This window comes from Catharus ustulatus, chromosome 4 (assembly GCF_009819885.2).
Source record: "Catharus ustulatus isolate bCatUst1 chromosome 4, bCatUst1.pri.v2, whole genome shotgun sequence".
NCBI classification, from domain to species: domain Eukaryota; kingdom Metazoa; phylum Chordata; class Aves; order Passeriformes; family Turdidae; genus Catharus; species Catharus ustulatus.
Window position 1 is genome coordinate 24,524,224 of NC_046224.1, and position 19,068 is coordinate 24,543,291.

General features: G+C 49.2%; 2 protein-coding genes across 2 annotated transcripts; one reads left to right on the top strand and one right to left on the bottom strand.

The window, feature by feature from the left end:
- Nucleotides 1-1,699: 1,699 nt before the first annotated feature.
- On the top strand, nt 1,700-12,165 carry SOX10 (SRY-box transcription factor 10). Its single transcript, XM_033057097.1, has 4 exons — nt 1,700-1,946; nt 3,135-3,591; nt 9,051-9,316; nt 9,707-12,165. The coding sequence occupies exons 2-4, from the start codon at nt 3,182-3,184 to the stop codon at nt 10,420-10,422; spliced, it is 1,392 nt and encodes a 463-aa protein (XP_032912988.1). The 5' UTR covers nt 1,700-1,946; nt 3,135-3,181; the 3' UTR covers nt 10,423-12,165.
- Nucleotides 12,166-15,229: 3,064 nt separating this feature from the next.
- Nucleotides 15,230-19,068, bottom strand: POLR2F (RNA polymerase II, I and III subunit F). The gene is made up of 5 exons (XM_033057475.1): nt 18,963-19,068; nt 18,790-18,859; nt 18,504-18,634; nt 16,945-17,016; nt 15,230-15,439 (listed from the first exon to the last, which is right to left on the bottom strand). Exons 1-5 carry the CDS (start codon nt 18,980-18,982, stop codon nt 15,349-15,351), a joined length of 384 nt encoding a protein of 127 aa, XP_032913366.1. The 5' UTR covers nt 18,983-19,068; the 3' UTR covers nt 15,230-15,348.

Genomic DNA, 19,068 nt, shown 5'->3' on the forward strand with positions numbered 1-19,068 from the left:
TGAGATAATTCATCCCAAATGGCAAGACTTGAGCTTGACCAGTTTCTGCTTTGGCCAAGGAAGCAGGGCCTTGATGCTGCTTTGCAAGGTTTCCATTAGGTTTTCGTGTCATCAAAAAGACACTTCCATTCCTCTCTTCCAAACAGAAAAAGGCATCATGTGAAGAAAAGTATTTGAACCCATCTTTTTTTCCAGAGTAGGTAATACTGAAGAGAAGAAAGATAGATGTTCCCTTGACAGTTATTTCTTTTTTCTGTGGAGTGCAAGAAGCCTGTTTAAGCAGAGCTGACTGCTTGATCCCAATGGCATGTAGCCATTTCCCCCTTCCAGCTCTGTTCAGTAAAGGCTTCTCACTGGCCTTCAGTAAGTCTTCCCCGCAGCCACCCTATAGTTTCAGAGCTTTATTTACTCCAGACAACACCAGGCATGCAGGGAAATTGCCCTAAGCTGTCAGCCAGTTTGCAGGGGCAGCAACCAGCCCCACAGGTTTGCTCTGAGGGCTTTAGATCAGGTGCTCAGCACCATCCTTGGGACTGGTTCCATCACAGCCCATGTGGTGCCAGCCAGTGGTTTTCTGGGTCTTTCTAATACAAAGCTTCTGGAGAGTGAATATCTGCTATAGGAGTTGAAAATGTTCTTGAAATCCCTCCAAACTGTTTGCCTCGTATGCAAACTGTTTCAGTCATATGCATTAATCATTTTGTATTTTCTGACTTAGCACTGAGGCGCCTTCAGGTTGGGTCTCCAGCAGAAAGCTGGGGCAAGAGCTCAGTTTATCGCATTGCTACCATAGGAGATCATCAGAATTTTTGTGGGTGACTTCTCATGGTTACAGAGTTGGTGTTGGTCTATACCAGCCTGGGTAACAAAGGAAATTGAAGAAACCAACTACCAGAGTCATGTGGGAAGGAAAGTGAGCTGGAAAATGGAAAATGTGAGGGAGAACATTCTAAAGCATTGAGAGCTGAGATCTATTACGAGTCCCAGTGCATCAGCAGCAAGAATGAGGGTGAGTGAGTGTGAGAGTCCTTCTCATCAGGAAACCCCACTTTCCTTGTGAGACCACGTTTGCCTTTAGGAGCAGCTCAGCATGCAGGAGGAAGCAGAGCCTGCTTGTCTTTGCAAGATCCCACAGAGCCCATCCCTAGAGTGCAAGAGTCTTAAGAAGGCTCAAACTGGTATCCACTGTCCAGCAGCATGGCATTTTCCCCGGACCCGATGTCCTCCACTGTCAGAACACCTCTGATCCCCTGCATCCCCTTCCCTATCTTGCAGATGCAGGTCTGAATGATGCTCTTTTACACAGTGCCTTGAAGACAGGGTCCCAGGTCAACTTGTTTCACATAGAGGAATCCTCATGCAACTCTGTGATGAGGACTAGGGACTCATTTAGCACATGGGGAGCACTAGACCCTTCAGGAGTAACCACACTGTCAGGGGGAAGAAGGGACAGCCCCATCCTGAGGATGCACACCCTTCTCCCCAAACCACCCACACCCCTTCCAGCATCCCACCACCCCAGGCTGGCAGGGCTGAATCCTCCAGCACCATCTCTGGGGTGGTCATGCCACTGAGAGCAGCAATGCCAGCAATTCTCATGAACAAGCTGGCACCATGGAAAACAGGGAAACATGCTGGTGGCTGAGGTGGGGTGGGGGGCTGCCTGTGTCCCCTCCCCGCCGTCCCTGGCCGACCGTATTCTGGCTGTGAGGAGTGCTTGGCTCCACCTTCCGCCCTTCCCTCCCCCGGTGCTAAGCAGCAAAGCCAGCTAGAGACATCCAGCCGGGGTATTAGTAAAAACCAAGCCTCCCTCCAGGAATGGCACTCGCTTGAGAGCCTCCCGTGCTGCGTGCCCCGACACCGCTGGGGCTGGAGAGAGAACAGGGGGGCTATTGGGATACAAATCACAGCCCTCGCAGGATTTGCCCGGCACACCGGCCAGCAATGTAAGTTTTCCTACCTGAGCTCACTTGCCCACGCGCACTTTTGTTCGCTTTTTCCCTCTACTTTCCCTTACTTTTTTCATTTTCCCTAACAAGAGTCTGTGTTGCCCTCTGAAACTAGAGGGACAGCAGCTCTTGCTATGCACTGGCTTTTTTTTTTTTTCCAGTTAAGTCAGAGGCATGCTTTTCCATCACTTTTTTTTTTTCTTTTTTCTAAAAAAAAAATTCTTTCTTCTGCTACTTTTTTTTTTTTTTAATTTCTAGATGGGGAGGATAGAGAGGCCTTTATTTTTAGAGTGTTTCTTTCTCTTAGGGGGAACTGCTGCACAGCAGCAGGGACTTTTAGAGGTGACTGCAGACAGGAGAAAGGCGGAGTGTGTGGGACAGGCAACCCAAAGCTATGCTTGTCTCAAAGTTAAACTTGGTTGTGTTTTTGTCTGGATATATATAGATAAAGATACGGATATAGAGATAGATGCATGAATGTGAGTATGCATATGTATACATACATATAATGAAGTGTGTGTGGATGAAGTGTAGATGTATTTTAAGCCTTTGGTTTATCAGATGTGAGAGGAGAGTGAGGGATGAGAAGCACTTTCTCACAGCTGGGATCAGGGTCTCTGGGTGTGGATCCTGGGCCTGGGCTGGTTCCCTGCATGGTGGTGCCACCCGCTCAGGTTCCCTGGCACCTGGGGTATCAGTCTCTTCTGGCTTATAGATATGGTGCTGGTGCTTCCCCTCCCATGCCTCCCCCCAGACATTTCACTGCATGTCTTTGAAATAAAGGGCCACTTCCCCACACAATTTTGGTGGCTCTCCTCCACATTCCACTCATCTCTGGGGTGCTGTGCCCAGGCAGAATGGTACTTGTCTCTCTCCTTTCAGGTCCCCAGCCTTCCTTATCCCTCTTGCTACAGGCCCTTCCACACGTCAGCCCCACACAATTGCAGACATAGGGAACAATTAATCAGGGGCCCCGACCCATCCCCACCCCCATTGATCACGGGTTCTGCGGTGTGCACAGCAATTGCGTTGCTTGCACTTTAATTGAGCAGCCCCTGTCTCGTGGTCAGTTCTTCAGAGACCTTCTAGTCCCTTTCAGATTTGGTGGTTGCTTCTCCTTTTCTCTCTTTCCCCCCTTTTTTCTTTTCTTTCCTTTGTTTTTGTCTTCCTCCCTTCCCTCCCCAGTGAGAAGAAGGACAGTGAGAAGGAAGAGGGAAGGCTTGAGAGCAACGATGGCTGACGACCAAGACCTTTCGGAGGTGGAGATGAGCCCAGTGGGCTCTGAAGACCACCACTGCCTCTCCCCAGGACCCTCCATGGCATCAGACAACTCCCCACACCTGACTGGCTCTGGGAACGGGGAGATGGGGAAGGTGAAGAAGGAACAGCAAGATTCGGAGGCGGATGATGACAAGTTCCCGGTGTGCATCCGCGAGGCAGTCAGCCAGGTGCTGAGTGGCTATGACTGGACCCTGGTTCCCATGCCCGTCCGGGTCAATGGAAGTAACAAGAGCAAACCCCATGTCAAGCGGCCCATGAACGCCTTCATGGTCTGGGCACAGGCTGCCCGGAGGAAATTGGCTGACCAGTACCCACACCTGCACAATGCCGAGCTCAGTAAAACCTTGGGGAAGCTCTGGAGGTAAGAGGGAACGGTGGAATGTGGGGTGTGAGGGCTGGGGTCTGGAGGTATCCTCTACAGGACTGTGTGGTCATGTGGGAGGATGGAAACTCAGTGGGATAGAAGGGTTGTCCCTTGAGGGGATTTCTGTACAGTGAGCCCCCTCACAGGAGGAACAGTTGTTGACTGGAGCCAGAGTGGTGGTTGGAGGTAGTGAAGGCTTGCTCAGCAAATCTCACCTCCATCCTGGGCAGCAGCCCTTTTCATGTGTTTCCTGCTAAGTTTCCCTGTTGTTCCTCATGAGGACATTTTCATTCTGGTCCTCCCTGCCTGACTGCCTTGGGAGATCTTGTTTTCTTGGCTCACCCTCCCTGTTGGGCTCAGTTGTGCACTAGCAGTAAACTGGCTGAGCTCAAGACTTAAGAGCTAAGTCACAGGTGGCTGTCTCCAGCCTGTCTGAACTCAGATCCCGGCACTAACAGCGTTTCTCTTCCGGGCAGTGCCACAAAGCAAGAGGGAAACCAATTTACAGCTGAGGAGGAAAGTCAGGGCAAAGGAGACCAGCAGTCAGATCCTGACACTCATCCTTCCCAGAAAGGTCCCTGTTTTGGCAGGCCATGCAGGTGCAGTGAGATGGACAAGGAAAGAGAATGAACAGGTAGAAATGGGGACTGAGGCTTAGCAGAGAGGAAGAGACTTGTAACAGGCTCAGCCTTAGCAGGCTCTCTTGGAATCCGCTGGCTCAAACGAACCCTCTATTTCTTTGCACCAGAGTGATGCCCGCCCTTCTCACTAGCAAATGTAGTGATTTGTAGCAGATTTGGCACCACCAGTTTGTGAACCTATTTTCACTTTGTTCAGATCCTGGGTCCTTTACGTAGCCTCCCCTCCTTCCTCCAGCAGATCCATAGGCTGCCCTCATCGAGTGCAGCCAGCCCAGGAGTGTGCAGAGAGCTGTTGTGCCAAAGCCAAAGGTGTCAGTCTGGTTGTGCTGCATCCATCCCATCAGACACTCTCTGCTGATAACCCCTGTTACTTTCAGTCCCCAGCACAGTCCCCTGCCTCATGCCAACGAACACAAACCAAGGCTCATGCAAACATGAGCCTATCTCACCCTGACAGCATTTCATAGAGGAAGCCCTCTGTTTTGGGTGAGCCATGACATATTTTTTGAAGCAGAAGCTCCAAAACACACTCTCTGTAGCAGCTATTCATTCCTGGCTTCAAACCACCTAGCTTGCAAGGAACCAACCCTTTGGGCATTAGATTCTCCCTCTGCTCTGTCAGCCTGTTTACTCTGACTCCTGAGTGTAACTCCAGCAAAGGGATTTCTTTGGGAAGTCAAAGGCAGAGCATTGATTGTAAATGTCTCATCCAATCTTCTTTCCTGCTTGGATCCCCTCTGCCTTCCCTTTACCACAGTGCTTGCTTTTACCTAGGAATCTGCTGCCAGCCTATGGACTGTGAAGCTGTGTTGAAAAGAGGGGGTGTGGGAGGGGGGACCCACCCTTTTTGTTCCCAAAATGTTGATTTCAAGATATCATTCCTTTACTGCAAAATTTTACCAGGTTTTAGAGCAATGGTGTCTCACTCCAAGCGCTGCATTTTCCTTGAAAATATAGCAGAGCAATGAAACTATTGCATTCTGAGCACAGGGAGACACAGCCCCCAGCCTGTGGCCACAGTTGCACACCCAAATGCCTCCCTGCTCCCAGGACATGGCTCCCGCTGCTGGCCACATGGGACTCAGAGCAGCGGGACACTGCTGCCAGACAATGGTCGAGGTCCCTGTGTGTTTCTAAGGGCACAATACAGCCAGGAAGCGTGGCTCAGATGAGAAGCTTGTGGGGTCAGGCTTGGGGTTGTTGTGAGCTGCTGAGTTTGCCACCTGGGTGCTTCTCTTGAACGTCTCCTCTGGTAGTGCATGCTGAGGCTCTCCGAGCCGTGCCAGCCCCTATGGAGATCACACAATATAGCAAGCCAGGTTATGGGTACAGTCAGTGTCTGGACACATGTGTGTGTCTTTCTGTGAGGCTGGGGGGAAATACCAACCACAAAACTCCAGGGGAGGTGGCCTAAAGGTTACCAGGATAGTAACCCAAAGCCTTGTCTTCCAGCCATGGTATGTCTGGGCTTCCTCTGCTGAGGTTCCCACTTGCCTTATCTACACTGTCCCCCAGGTATAGCTCCTACACCTGGGTACAGATGCAAGCAGACACAATTTTTTCTTAGTCTCAAACTTTTGATGAGTGTCCTTGCAAAGGTGGCCACCAAAACCCTACTGCCATGGCTTGTTGCTTTGGAAAATGTTGGCTGTTCTGAGCTTATACAGATAAAGGGCAGGTTAGAAGTAAAGTGTGGTGACCACAGGGACTCCCTGCAGACCACCATTAAACCAAGCACATCCCCAGCAATCGGCACTGGGTGGGGATGGAAGAGGCTAGGAAACCTTGAGAGGCACCTGCAAAATAGGATGCAATGGCCCAGGATATTTTTTAAAGCCCAGAATTCGCAGCGTCATGTTCTCCACAGGCACCAGCCCTCACTGGAAGGGGCTGCAGGATATGCCCTGACGGCCATGTTACCTGCCTGACCCCAAACATGGTGCCAGGGGACTTATGGTCCCCTTATCCACCTTCCAATCTGTACCCACTTAGGGTGTGTGATGGATGCAGACAACAAATGGGACATACTAAAAAAGAAGGGAGAGTTTTTATGCTTGACGGTCACAAAATCTGTCCTTGAATACTTTCCTTTCCTAGGGTGGGACAGGGAGCAGCTCTCAAATGGAGGCTGGCTGCTGAAAATGTCGGCACGACTCCCAGCCAAAATGCCAGCCAGCACCACCTCCAGGGCTGAAAACAAGGGAGGCATGGGAAGAAGGGGAGGAAGGCTTGGTAGGGAGGAGCAAGGGGCCCCAATGGAGGGATCTTTGCCTGAGGGTGGCAACACCCAGGGAATTGGTTTGTGCCCACAAAATCTAGGGCCATGGACATATAGGAGAGCCGCTTTCTACTCCCAGCCATTCCTTGCCTTGCCATCAGCCCCAGTGCCCAAGCCCATCACCACTCTGACTCATTGGCAGCTGAGCCCCAGCCAGGGTCAGCCTCTGGCTGCTGAGCCAGACGCCTGGCATGCGGAGTGGTGCAGTTCCAGGCGGCAGAAGGGGAGGCTGTGAGAGGTGAGCAGGAAGGTTGGAGCCCTTCTTTTTCCTCCCAGAGTACGGCGCTGGATGCTTGCCCCTCTCCCCTCGGCTCGGGGGTGAGCGTTTGGTGTCGGGCTTGGATAAGTCCCATGAAGGGCTTTGCTCTGTGATCCGTAACTTCTCTGCCCGTGCGAGATTCCTTTGCGTTATGGTCTGAAGAGTGTGGGGGGCAGGAGGGGGAGGGCAGGAAGCAAGTGAAATCCAAATCTCCCCAAATCTCCTGGCCTTTGCCTGCTCGCACCAGTTTCACTTTGCTAAAGCCGATTTGAATTCTGATCCCAGTGGGAGGGAGGAGGGAGCAGGCAGCCTTGGAGAAAAGGCAAAGATGTGGGGAGTGGACTTGCCTCTGCCCTGCTGGTGGCACTACCCATGGGCTGCTGGCAGAGGGAGAGGAGTGAAGCACTTGAGCATAGCTCAGAGAGCAGGGATCTGACAGCTACGTAGCCTCCAATGGATGGTTTCACACCATCCACAAGACAGATCTCGGAGGCTGAGCTTTGCAGGCTTTACTTCTATTCTCCATATCCCACGTTCTGCAAGGATGAAGGTTTTGCCAAGGCAAGGTTGCTCCCAGTCCACAAGGTCTACAACCTTGGAGGGCCGTCTGGAGCAGGCTGAGGGATTACAGCCCTCTGGGACTTGTGAGTGTGGTATACAGTGGTGGGAGGGAGACAGGAAAGCCGGTGTTGGATTCATGGTGGCTCAGTTGCTTTAATCTCCAGGATTAAGGCAGTGGAGGAATGTGGTGTGTGGCCACAACCCGCCCAGGCTGACTGGAGTGAACCCAGGTCAGCACCATGCCACACACCTTCTGTCCACCAGCCGAGGTGATGAACAAGGAGTATGGGAGAAGTTTAGGGTGCTCAGGGACCAACCCATTACTTGCTGGTGACCCATCTGATGGCCCACCAGATTTACCTGTGTATTCCTTGAGCCATGCCTCCTCTTCATCTTCAGTTTTTCATGTCAGTTCAGGCCTTTATATCTTCCCCAGAGCCTACAGCTAAACAGAATTGGTCACATTTTAGTGCTAAGGGCATTGGGGGTGCCAAGGTGCTGGCACGGTTCCATTCCCATATAGCTCTTTTGCTGGGGAGAAAAAGGACATAACATAAATGGATTTTTTTTTTTTTTGCTGTTTGTGATACTCTCTGCCATTTGTAATGGCTGTTTTGAGCTCCCGATAATGAGAAGACTGGTCCCTTCTGAGGGCACTGGTTTTTGGTTGGAGGCAGGATGACCTTGAGTCACAAGAATATGAGGAGGAAAATCATAACATGAAACTGAAGTGCTTCCGGTTGAAATGCCACAGAAGGCTTGAGCAATGAGTTTGATCTTATCTTCAAGTGCTATGAGGCATCCTGCCTGTGCATTTCACTATGTCCTCAGAGAGCCTTAACTACAGCAGCCCATGATCTGGCAGGAATACAGTCAAGGAGCTTACATTTCTGCAGTGCCTTTCATCCAGAGACCAAGGCTCATCTACTTCTACAAACCCAGAAAAATAGCAGCTAAATTTTTCACAACTGCTTGGCCAAGTTCAAGAGAGGGTGGTCTTTTGTGCTTCAGCCTTTTGCATTGTCTATGTTTGAGGCGAGCAGGAGCTCCAGGAATAGTACAATACACTGTTTCTGCTCCTTCCAAATTTCCTTTAATTCCCTTTTAGAATATTGTCAGATGACTAAAGGTTGCTTTACATGGTTATTGTGATGCCAACATCAATTGTTTCTATTGGTGCTCAATACAGCCTCAGACTAGGAGCAGAGCCTATAGAAGGGGAGAGGCTAACCTGGAACAAATACAGTCTGGGGAAGAACAAGAGACATGGGGCAGGCAGCACTACAGGTAGTACACTACGTTTGCCCAAAGGACAATTCCAACTGCCCTTAATTTTGCCCAAAGTTTTTAAAAGCAGCTCATCCATCCTTATTAAACACAGCTAAAAAAAGGCTGCACTTCACCCTTTGGCAAAGGAAGAGAGGGTAGATACTTACTTACTGAGGAGAGAACTTCACACAGGTGGGGAAGGGGGACCCAGCACTGGCACCAACCGGTGGCAGGGCTTAATGACTAAGGAGAAGAAGGAAAGCATTGCTGTCTCCATGGAAACACTCTAAGTTCTTCCTGTTGTCCTGGGAAGTACCCTCCATGGGGCAACAGCCTGGCATTTGGATTTACGCACCCTGTCCCACAGTACTGAGCACGGGTGTTTTTTTCTGATGGACCTGCCCCACTCCTTTCCCTCTTCTCTTCTTTACCACCTTGGTCTCTGCAGGTTGTTGAACGAAAGCGACAAGCGGCCCTTTATCGAAGAGGCGGAGCGGCTGAGGATGCAGCACAAGAAGGACCATCCTGATTACAAGTACCAGCCCCGCCGGCGGAAAAATGGCAAGGCCACACAGGGCGAGGGTGAAGGCCAGGTAGAGGGGGAGGCTGGTGGGGCTGCTGCCATCCAGGCCCACTACAAGAATGCCCACCTGGATCACAGGCATCCCGGCGAAGGGTCGCCCATGTCCGACGGTCATCCAGAGCACTCTTCAGGTGAGTCTTGGGTCTCAGTGAATCTCTTGACAGACAACAGGCAAGTCAGAGGCTCAAAAAAGATAAGTCATCGTGGTGAAATCCTTAGTGATGGGTCTCATACCTTACTCATGACCCAGAAGATTGCTGGTGTCAGCAGCACAGGGACATACCTGAGTTTCAGAGGCACTTGTGTTCCTCTAGTCAGGCAAGGTATTGTTGCATCCCCCCTTTTTTCCACAAGATGATATAAAGAGATTTGGTTCTGGCTATTTCTTTCTCCCTCCACCAAAGCCTCCAGATAGACAGCTGCTGGCATACTGGGAAGAACAGAGCTGGGTTATGTATAGAGCCAATCATAAAGCTGTAACTCACCTCTCTTTCCTCCTCAAAATATTCTCCACATTGCAGGTCAGAGCCATGGGCCCCCCACACCTCCTACCACTCCTAAGACCGAGATGCAGGCAGGCAAAATCGATTCCAAACGAGAAGGGCGTTCCCTGGGGGAAGGGGGAAAGCCACACATTGACTTTGGCAATGTGGACATCGGGGAGATCAGCCATGAGGTGATGTCCAACATGGAGACCTTTGATGTCAATGAATTCGACCAATACCTGCCACCCAACGGACACGCCGGCCACCCAGGCCACGTCGGGGGCTATGCGGCAGCGGCCGCTGCTGGCTATGGCCTCGGGAGCGCCCTGGCTGCGGCCAGCGGACACTCTGCCTGGATCTCCAAGCAGCATGGAGTCTCCTTGTCCACTGCCACCTCATCGGTGGTGGACTCAAAGGCCCAGGTGAAAACGGAGGGGTCGGCCCCTGGAGGCCATTACACTGACCAGCCCTCCACCTCCCAGATTGCTTACACATCCCTGAGTCTGCCCCACTACGGCTCGGCCTTCCCCTCCATCTCCAGGCCACAGTTTGATTACCCGGACCACCAGCCTTCGGGACCCTACTACAGCCATTCCACCCAAGCCTCTGGCCTCTACTCTGCCTTCTCCTATATGGGACCTTCCCAACGTCCCCTTTACACTGCCATCTCTGACCCTGCACCCTCCGTGCCACAGTCCCATAGCCCCACACATTGGGAACAGCCCGTGTACACAACTCTCTCCAGGCCATAGGGAATGGGGAACAGTGACCGAAGCAGCGACGGAAAGGCTCCGAAGAATCAGCACAGGCAGAAGAGCCTCCGAACTCCAAGGTCACTCAGTGCCATCCAGCCACCAGAACCCACCAAGCATACAGAAGTGCCTTTCTTGATCCCAGCTCTTGCTGGCACACCCACCTAGAGGAAGGTTTATCGTCCTTTCACCCTTTACCATTTCACACAGGCCACGTTACTGGCTTGCAATGCCTTATTGGCCTTCTAGATGAGGAGGATTCTAGACATGGAGTGACTGGTCTGTGGTGGGTTTTGTTGTGCGCACCCTGGACTGTACAATGAGAGAGACTGTCCTTTCCTTCCCCTCGCACACCATTCCAGGGAGTTTGCAAGTGTTTCCAACAGGCCACAATGGCCAACACTTTGTCACCTGCTGCGGGTGCAGGGTGGCCCCTCAGCCTTGGCAGATGTGTCAGGGGAGGAGCAGTAGGGAGGATGGCATGGCCAGCTTCCATGCAATCAGCATCGTGCACCAGTCCTGCCTAAGATTCACACATGCATGAGTCTTGAACCCCTTGGAAGACCAACCTATGCTTGCTTCCTTGCCGATTTCCACAGCTGCACCCTAGCTTTTCTCCCCACCTCCTCCCTCCATCCTATCTGTTTAATCCCACTCTCTTCCCAGCATGGAGATTTGAAGGCTTGCCTGAACAGTACATGGGATTTGGGAACAGCATGGTCAGTTTTGGCATTACTCGTATCACATCCTGTGTGCACACACATGTTCATGTATGAAGGTGGAGGAGAGGTGGGGAAGGACCAATGAATCATTACGGTGCTATGGGTGAATCCTCCTTTTAAAAAATTACTTTGTATAATTCATTTATGTCTGGCATTTCTGGCCTCTCAGTCTCTTCTAATCTCTTCAGTACCCCAAACGACCTCTGAGCAAACTTGGTCCTTGCTCTTCCATGTCTGACAGAGCCTGCATGAAATGAAGAGGTACCAAGAAAGCTACAATGCACTTGCCAACACCCAGAGTTGATTCCAGTACTCTTTGAGCTCCCACTCCAAACCCAGGCTGAACTCATTCGTTCATCATGTCTCCCAGTCAGCCAATACCTCCTTCCCACCCATGCTGAGAATGGAAAGATAATCCTGTGGCTTTAAGCAAGGTACATACATACCCCCTCTTGGATGATGAAAGAAAAGAAGCCTATTTAGGTGCAAAGTAATGTTCTTTGCCTTTGGGTTTCAAACTGGAAGCAACCAGCTCTTAGAGGTCAACCTCTTTTTTCAGCCCAACATCTGAGGACAGTCCACTTGCTTCTCCTTTGTCACCTCCAGGACTGGGGTGGTTTGTCATGCCAGGGAGTGAACTGGCACAAAAATTGCCGCAGGAAAAGATGATTCCTGGCAGCTGATTGCAGAGACATGCTGTGGGACTTTCCAATGTCCAGTCTAGGAAGATACTTTAACCAAATGTGGACTGTGATGGGTGCTGCTGTATCCCTCTGCTGATATGACTGTCAGATGCCCTTCCTGCCTCCCTTAGCTACAAATGACTTATCCTTGTGGTGTCTGAAAAGATCATGTAGAATGTTTGCTCCCTGTACGCATGTAACCTCTGCCAGCCCTGTCCCCTTATTTATGCAAGTAGCACCTTCCTTCCCACCTCCCTTTCCTCAGTCTCTGTGTCATCCTAGCACCATTAACTCTGCATTAAACATATGGAATAATAAACTTAAAAGTTTCATTTTCACATGTCTGGGTTTTTTGAACCTCTTCCCTGCAAGTCTCTGTTTTTCCCCCAGTACATGTATGATAGGTCACACACATCACCACACAGATCCAGTGCACAGCCTTCCTCTGCCTCTCAGGAAGGGGACATAGGCACAATTCTGACTGGCTGTCCAGACTCTTCATGGAGATGAAGCTCATCTTCTGTTTACACCTCACCTCCAGTAATTTCTTCCATGAGAAAAGAACTAACACTTATTTCTGTTCTTCATCTGAGACACAGCACATGCAATCAAGAGTACTATTTTGCACATGCTTCATCCAAAAATTTCTTAGGGTGATTGCTAATGCTCTCTAGGATAGAAGGGTGGGGTTTCTCATCTTGGTTCCTCATGACCAGGTAGCATACTTTCAAAAAACCCAACTTCCCACATACACAAAAACTTGTATTTTGGAAGCAGCCATTAATTTCTCTGTAAAAACTCAACTCGCTCCCCACCCCCTCCCATGCTCTTGCCTTCCACAAGCAAGAATCTAAACATAAACACTCATACACACAAAGTATATTCCAGAACACATGTATACACTTACTTCCTTACTTGTTGAAGAAGACATTCTGTATATAGTCAGGTGCTGGGAGGGTATCTGAACTTGTCTGGAAAGAAAAATGTGTAGCAGGTATCACTCTGCTTAAGAACATCTCTCAAGGCCAGTGGCAGAAGGGTAGGAGCTCAATTACCAGACACTCCCAGCAATTACATGTTGATTCCAAAGGGTTTCAATGGTGGTGCATGTGAGCAGATGCAGTGAGTTCCCATTCACTAAACACTTTATAGGTGAGTAAAATAAGCAGAACATCTAGGAACTGTGGAACATGTTCAAAGCTTTTTAAAAAACATAGCACTGTTTGAATGAAGTTTGGATGCTCTGGCCAAGAGCATCCACAGCAGGATGACTTAATAATAGTGATGCCAGCTAAAGAGTTCCACACAAAATAGGACCATTCATGGACAGGAGGAGAAACCACTACCCCAAATCACAGGCTGTGGGAAGAGCCCAGAAGAGCATTGCTGAGCAAGTTGGGAGCACAGGTAGGGAGGAAGGGAAGCCATGGTGGAATTAAAGGTATGCAAGTTGATCACGGGGTGGGAGAGAGAAGTGACACAGCATGGATGAATGGGAAAAGAAAGTTCTTAATCACACATAAGTATGCTTCTCCAGCTCCTGAAGAAGCAAATTAGGAAAGTGAAGGGGGTCTGCCTCAACCATTCTCCAGTGGAAGGGGATGCTTCCTCTCATACCGCAGGGTTGTTGCAAGTAAGACAGTACTGAGAACACCACTGGTAACAGAGGGGTTAATCACTCCTCCTACAGCCTAGCAGGAGCTGGCCCGGCATCCTTCCCTATCCCTTTAATTGTATCTGATACAGATGCAAGGCTGGGGAGGGGAGTCCGGTAGCGAACAAAGAAGCCATTTAAAAAAAAATAAAAAAAAGGACAAGAAAACGACCCCGCGCTCCATGGCAGACGCCAAAACGATTGCACAAAGGCACCATTTCAGGGCTGAAATTTCACCGCACCAACATGATTAAAGGATTCCATGGAGGGTGGGGGGAGAAGACTGAAGGCCACAGTGCTGCAAATTAACCTTTTCTTGGTAAGGATGGCCCGGACCAGGAAGCATTTGCATTCTTCAAAGTCAAACCCTTCCATGCACCTGCAAACATCTCCACATCCCCTTTGACCCATCATTTCACCCATGGAACCATTCAGCTCTTGCCTCCAAAACCAGCCCTTCCTGCACACACCAAGAGAGGAAGCATAGACTGGTGCTTTTACAGGGAGTACTATGAGAATGACACTCATAGCCGGTTATATGAGCCAAGTTCCCAGGGAGGTGGGTATAAACTCACGTGCAGGCACCGACCACACATACGGCATGGAAAATGACCACTTTATATATAAGCCCAAGCTTTAACACAAACTAGTAAAAAATATTCATTCTGGATCAGAGCAAGGAAAAATATAATATAAGGCAGAAACTATAGGTGAGTTGCACCTTAGTCCTTCTTCTCTTTAAAAACAGAAAACAAAATCACTGAGAACTCTTTTTACTAAGGTAATTGAGAAAGATTTGTTGTGTTCTTCCCAAGCTCAAATCTTCCACATGCAGAGAAAGAACGCTGAAATACACAGATCAAGAAAGAAAAACTAGGTGAGCTAATGAAAATCTGCAGCTGGCTGGAAGCTCTTGCAGAATGTAAAGCATCCACTCTTGACTCAAGCACATAACCTCCCAGCACATCGAAGGTGAGAGTGCAGGTACCTGAAGGTGACAGATGACTGATCTTTCAGCACAGTATAAATCAAAGGAACTCTAGGATTTAGCTGCAGTTGTGCCACCATAAGAACCACCAGGGTATGTTCAACTGAGATGGTTGGTCCATCCCCAGGACCTCAGTTCCACCATGTGTCAGAGAACAGCTGCACCAGGAGCAAGTGCAACAACAACCCACACCTGCCGAGCTGGTGGGACAGCGAGTGGCGGCCGCGCTTCCGGCTGGGGCAGTGCCACTGAAAGGGGATCCCCACTTCTGATAAGCAGCAAGGGAGCAGGCAAACAATAGGTGGCTTGATGAGAGCTGCTCTACGATACTCCTGAGAAGCCCCACAGTCAGCACTGGCCAAAGAGGAAATTGGGGGTTTCCACAGCAACCTGTTCAGGGCACAAAGGCCCAACTGTCTAGGGGGAAGCAATGGAGGTGTCTCAACACTCCCATTTTAAGAAGGGACAGTAGTGGAAGGCTGGAGTCTTTCTGAAGCCAAAGTAGCTGCCAGAGTATTTCTGTACAGCAGGAGTTTAACTGGGTAGCAGTCCTGTAACTAGGGAGGAGCAGCGCTAGAGGAGGGAGTTACTGTAGACTTCACCAATGAAAGAAAGCCAAAAACACAGCATTGCACTTGGCTCCCTAATCTAATCTTACTAATACATACATGACACACAGAGAAAAAAATAATACCCAAACTGGCAGAGACAGCTGAGAAAGTCATCTTAGGACTGAGATGAAAGAGAAAGTCAGACAGCAAAAATTCCCAAATACATTTAATTTAAAATAGGGAGATTTAGAATTTATTTACACAAACACTAACCAAAATTAGAAACATCCCTGGAAATGCAAAACCAAAAACAATGTCTGGAATCTGATCAGTCTGTGATAATTAACTCATCCACACCCCAGTCTTCATAGCTCCCATCTGGAAGGTAACGACGGATGATTATGGGGATCTTGCGTGCTCTGAAGGGAAGAGAGAGATGAACAGAAATGTCAGAATCTCCACTGTATCACTTCAGTAGGCAACAGAAGTGAGGCGCTTGGTGGCTTCAATAAGCTCATCAGATCTAACAGAGAGCTGTGCAGCACCCGTGAAGTCCCAACAACCTTCTGTCATCTGTAGATACAAAGCACTCAGCACTCTCAGACTATGAACACCAAAGACCTCTCAGACCTCTGCTGCTACTGCAGGAATTGAGCCTTGCATTCTGAACCCACTAAGAGACAACACCCTGATATAGGGGGCAAATATAAATCAAGGGACTTGAAAAACAAATCCACTTTTTGTTTGACAGAAGGTTTTTCCTAACACGAGGTGACAGAATTCTGAGAACTTCCAGTAAAAACTTATATTTACAGAGAAATTTGCATCCTGAGAGCATTAGTTACATTTTAAGGATACGTGAAACAGGTACCAAAACCTGTTACAGCTGGGGTGGAGCTAAGTGCTTCCGATTAGAAAGCAAGAAAATGCTGAATACAATTTAACTTCATGAAAGTAGATTTAACCAGCAAAGCATAATCAGACAGTCTGGAATCTAGCCAGGGCATGAGGTTTCAACTGTATCAGACCTGAAGAGTAACACAACTTCTTTACATTTAGGGAGGTTGTTTTTCCAGTAGTAAAGTAACTCCCTGATGCTATGAATTACAACTGAATTTTAGCACAGTACAGGATGCACCACCCTGACTAACTTTCCAGAGCTCACACACAGGCAGTGACCAGAAGCAACTCTGAGCCTGGAGATCTGACAGGAATATGACCTAAGGAGCTTCTAGCAATGACAAAGGGAGCTGTAATAGATAAAAAAATCTGCAAGAGCAGCTTCAGCACACTGAGAAACTGGGGAAGCAGGGGGGCAATTTTGTTCAAGGACAGTAACAGAGTCCAGCTGCTTGAAGGATATCTTCATGTGATCTAGATCTGCAGGAAAATTGTGACACAGCAGGGAGCTCTGCTGTGGAAAGGTGGGCCTGCAAGCAGTCATCCAAAAACTGCCTCTGCTGCAGTCAGAAAGGATTTACTTACCTTTCTGTAAGCAGGGGAAAGCACAAGAAGCCAAGCATGCAAGGGTGCAGGAAACAAGAATTCTCACCAGCCTGACCCTTATTTTAATTTTTGCCAGCACTTCATTTGAACACAGGTCTGTTCACATGGCTGCTTCAAAGCAATTCCATTAGGGGAAATAAATTGATTCCTGAAAGATGAGGACATTGGGATCCCATCATAGAAATAAGGAACACTGGGACTGTGAAGTAGAAGAGATCCAGAGCACTCCTAATCATCAATATTTGTAGGAGCAACTAGGATGGAAGAAAGCAGCTGTGGAGAAACTCCAAGGTGAAAAAGGAAAAGGCAACTATAGTTTTTGAGGGAAGACAAGGTTGTCTTAGAACAAACTGCTAAATGCTGGAGTGAGGAGAACACTGCTGACTTTACAGAAAGGAATAGAAAATCTGTGACTTACTTGAGTTCTTTCATGGCAATAAGCAAGGGATCTGTCTCTCCTTCCAGCTCCACCATCACAGGGGCACACATCCTGGGAAGAACATCAACAACCACTTGAGCAAAAACACAGAGAAGGAAGAGGGACAGCTAAACACCTGCCTACCTCTGTCACCTCTACAACAGCCAATAAAGTAGGAGGGTAGGACACCATCCTGGCAAAAGTGATTTGCTCTGTTGTGCACTTCAAGAAGAAAATTCCACAGATGGTTACAGACCAAACTTCTCCGTCAATGTTCTTCTTGTCCCACCCCTAGGGCTCTGCTAACCAGCTCATGCTCAAGGACTGGTCAAATCCACACTCTCCTAGCCGCCCTCTGCTGTACTTAAACATGAAGAAAAGAGTGGTTTTAAAATTAATCCAATTAAAAAGGTGGCAAAATGAGCAAGCCTCTGACAACTCCAACACAGCTCTTCCATTCTGACTTGTTCACAGCTTCCAGCTCTTGATCAGGGGAAGAGAAGAGCTGGATTTACAGCACATTTTACCTCTGGGAAGAAAAATCCAATAGTTTTACAAAGGACTGTGACTACACCCATCCATGGGACAGTGATGGCACACAAAGTTCATGTGATGTATGGATAAGGCCATGGGGGGTACTGCTGGTCTGGGTTCAGCACTGAAGGCAGAAGATGCAGGTGAAGCAAACCAAATGAGTGTTTTGGATTAAAGGCCTGGCATGGGCCCATCTCACCTCCCCCCATTCTTCCTGCCTTTCACCAACTGAAAGAAGGTGCACCAAACAGCTTCACAGGCTGTGCAAAGAACAGCTTGGCTGCCTCTAAATCATGCACAAGAGAAGCCTCATTTTCAAGGTGGCTATAACCAAGATGAAACCCTTGCCACTTGTCTAATCATCTTGCTCAAAAGGTAGTTATTCAAAAAGCACAACACTATTTAATATCTATTAATAAAACAAGTTTAAAAAGGCAAATGGATTAAGAGCAGACAGCCTTGACATCACTTTAAGTTCTAAATGTTACTGTCTGTTTTAAGTAAGACCTTATTATAGCAAATACTGTAAAAAACTTGCAGCTTCCGACAATGTAACTACATTTAAAATAGATTTCAGATTGGTTTCTTCACTCCCAATTCCTACACCCCTGTGGTATCAACAAACTGTTTTGAAGCTTCTCTCCCTCCATCATTAACTCTTACAAGACAGTTATGAACTTTTAAGTCCATATGGGCTCTTTTAGGAAAGACAGAAACCAGAACTGTCTTGTCTCATTCCCGAGTAATTTTGCTTGTGACCTAGGAAAACTCATTGTGGCTACTAACTGCTCTCTCTTTGTGCACAAGTAGCACAGTTTCAGGGAAGCAGAGACACAGAGACTTCAGGTGCAACTAAGAGCCCCATAGTCCTGTGCATCACTGTTGACCAGAGGTGACATGCAAGCTCAGCAGTCATGAAAAGGATTTAGAAGATCTGGGAATTTTTAAGGGAAGAGGAAAGCACTTATCAGTGCAAAGGGAAGCACAGCTACAGCAATGCTGGGAACACAGTGGGCAGTACTCACGCTATCTGGAGAGCACGAGTGCCCAGGACTCTGGCTCGTTCGTACTTGGTCATGTAGGGGGTCGTGATCCGTTTCTGGTTTGCCTGCTGCCGCTCTCCCGAGGGCAGAATCTCCACGTTCTCCTGTCCCTCCTGGTGGAAACAGAACCGCGCCGCTGCTCAGCCGCACCCGCCACCGAGGCCCTGAGGTGTGGGGGGAGCCACTGAGGCCTCCCTAACCAGAGAAGCCCCCCAGACAGGCAGAGCCTGCCCAGGCCGGCCAGCCCAGCGGTCCAGGGGGCACTCACCTCCTCCGCGTTCTCGAGGTCCTCCAGACCCTCATCCTCCTCCACATCGTCGAAGTCATCCCCGTCAAAGCTGCGGGAGAGACACACGCATCGCACTTGTGGCCGGGCCGCCCCCACCCGACCCGCTCCGCTCCGCCGCCTCCCCTCGCTGCCCTCGGCCGCCCCGCTCTCACTTGTCCTCGTTGTCGGACATGTTGCCCACCCGGTGCCTCCTGACCCGCACTTCCGGGAGCCACTTCCGCGTATTGCCGTGACGCTACCGGAAGTCACGCTGCGCCG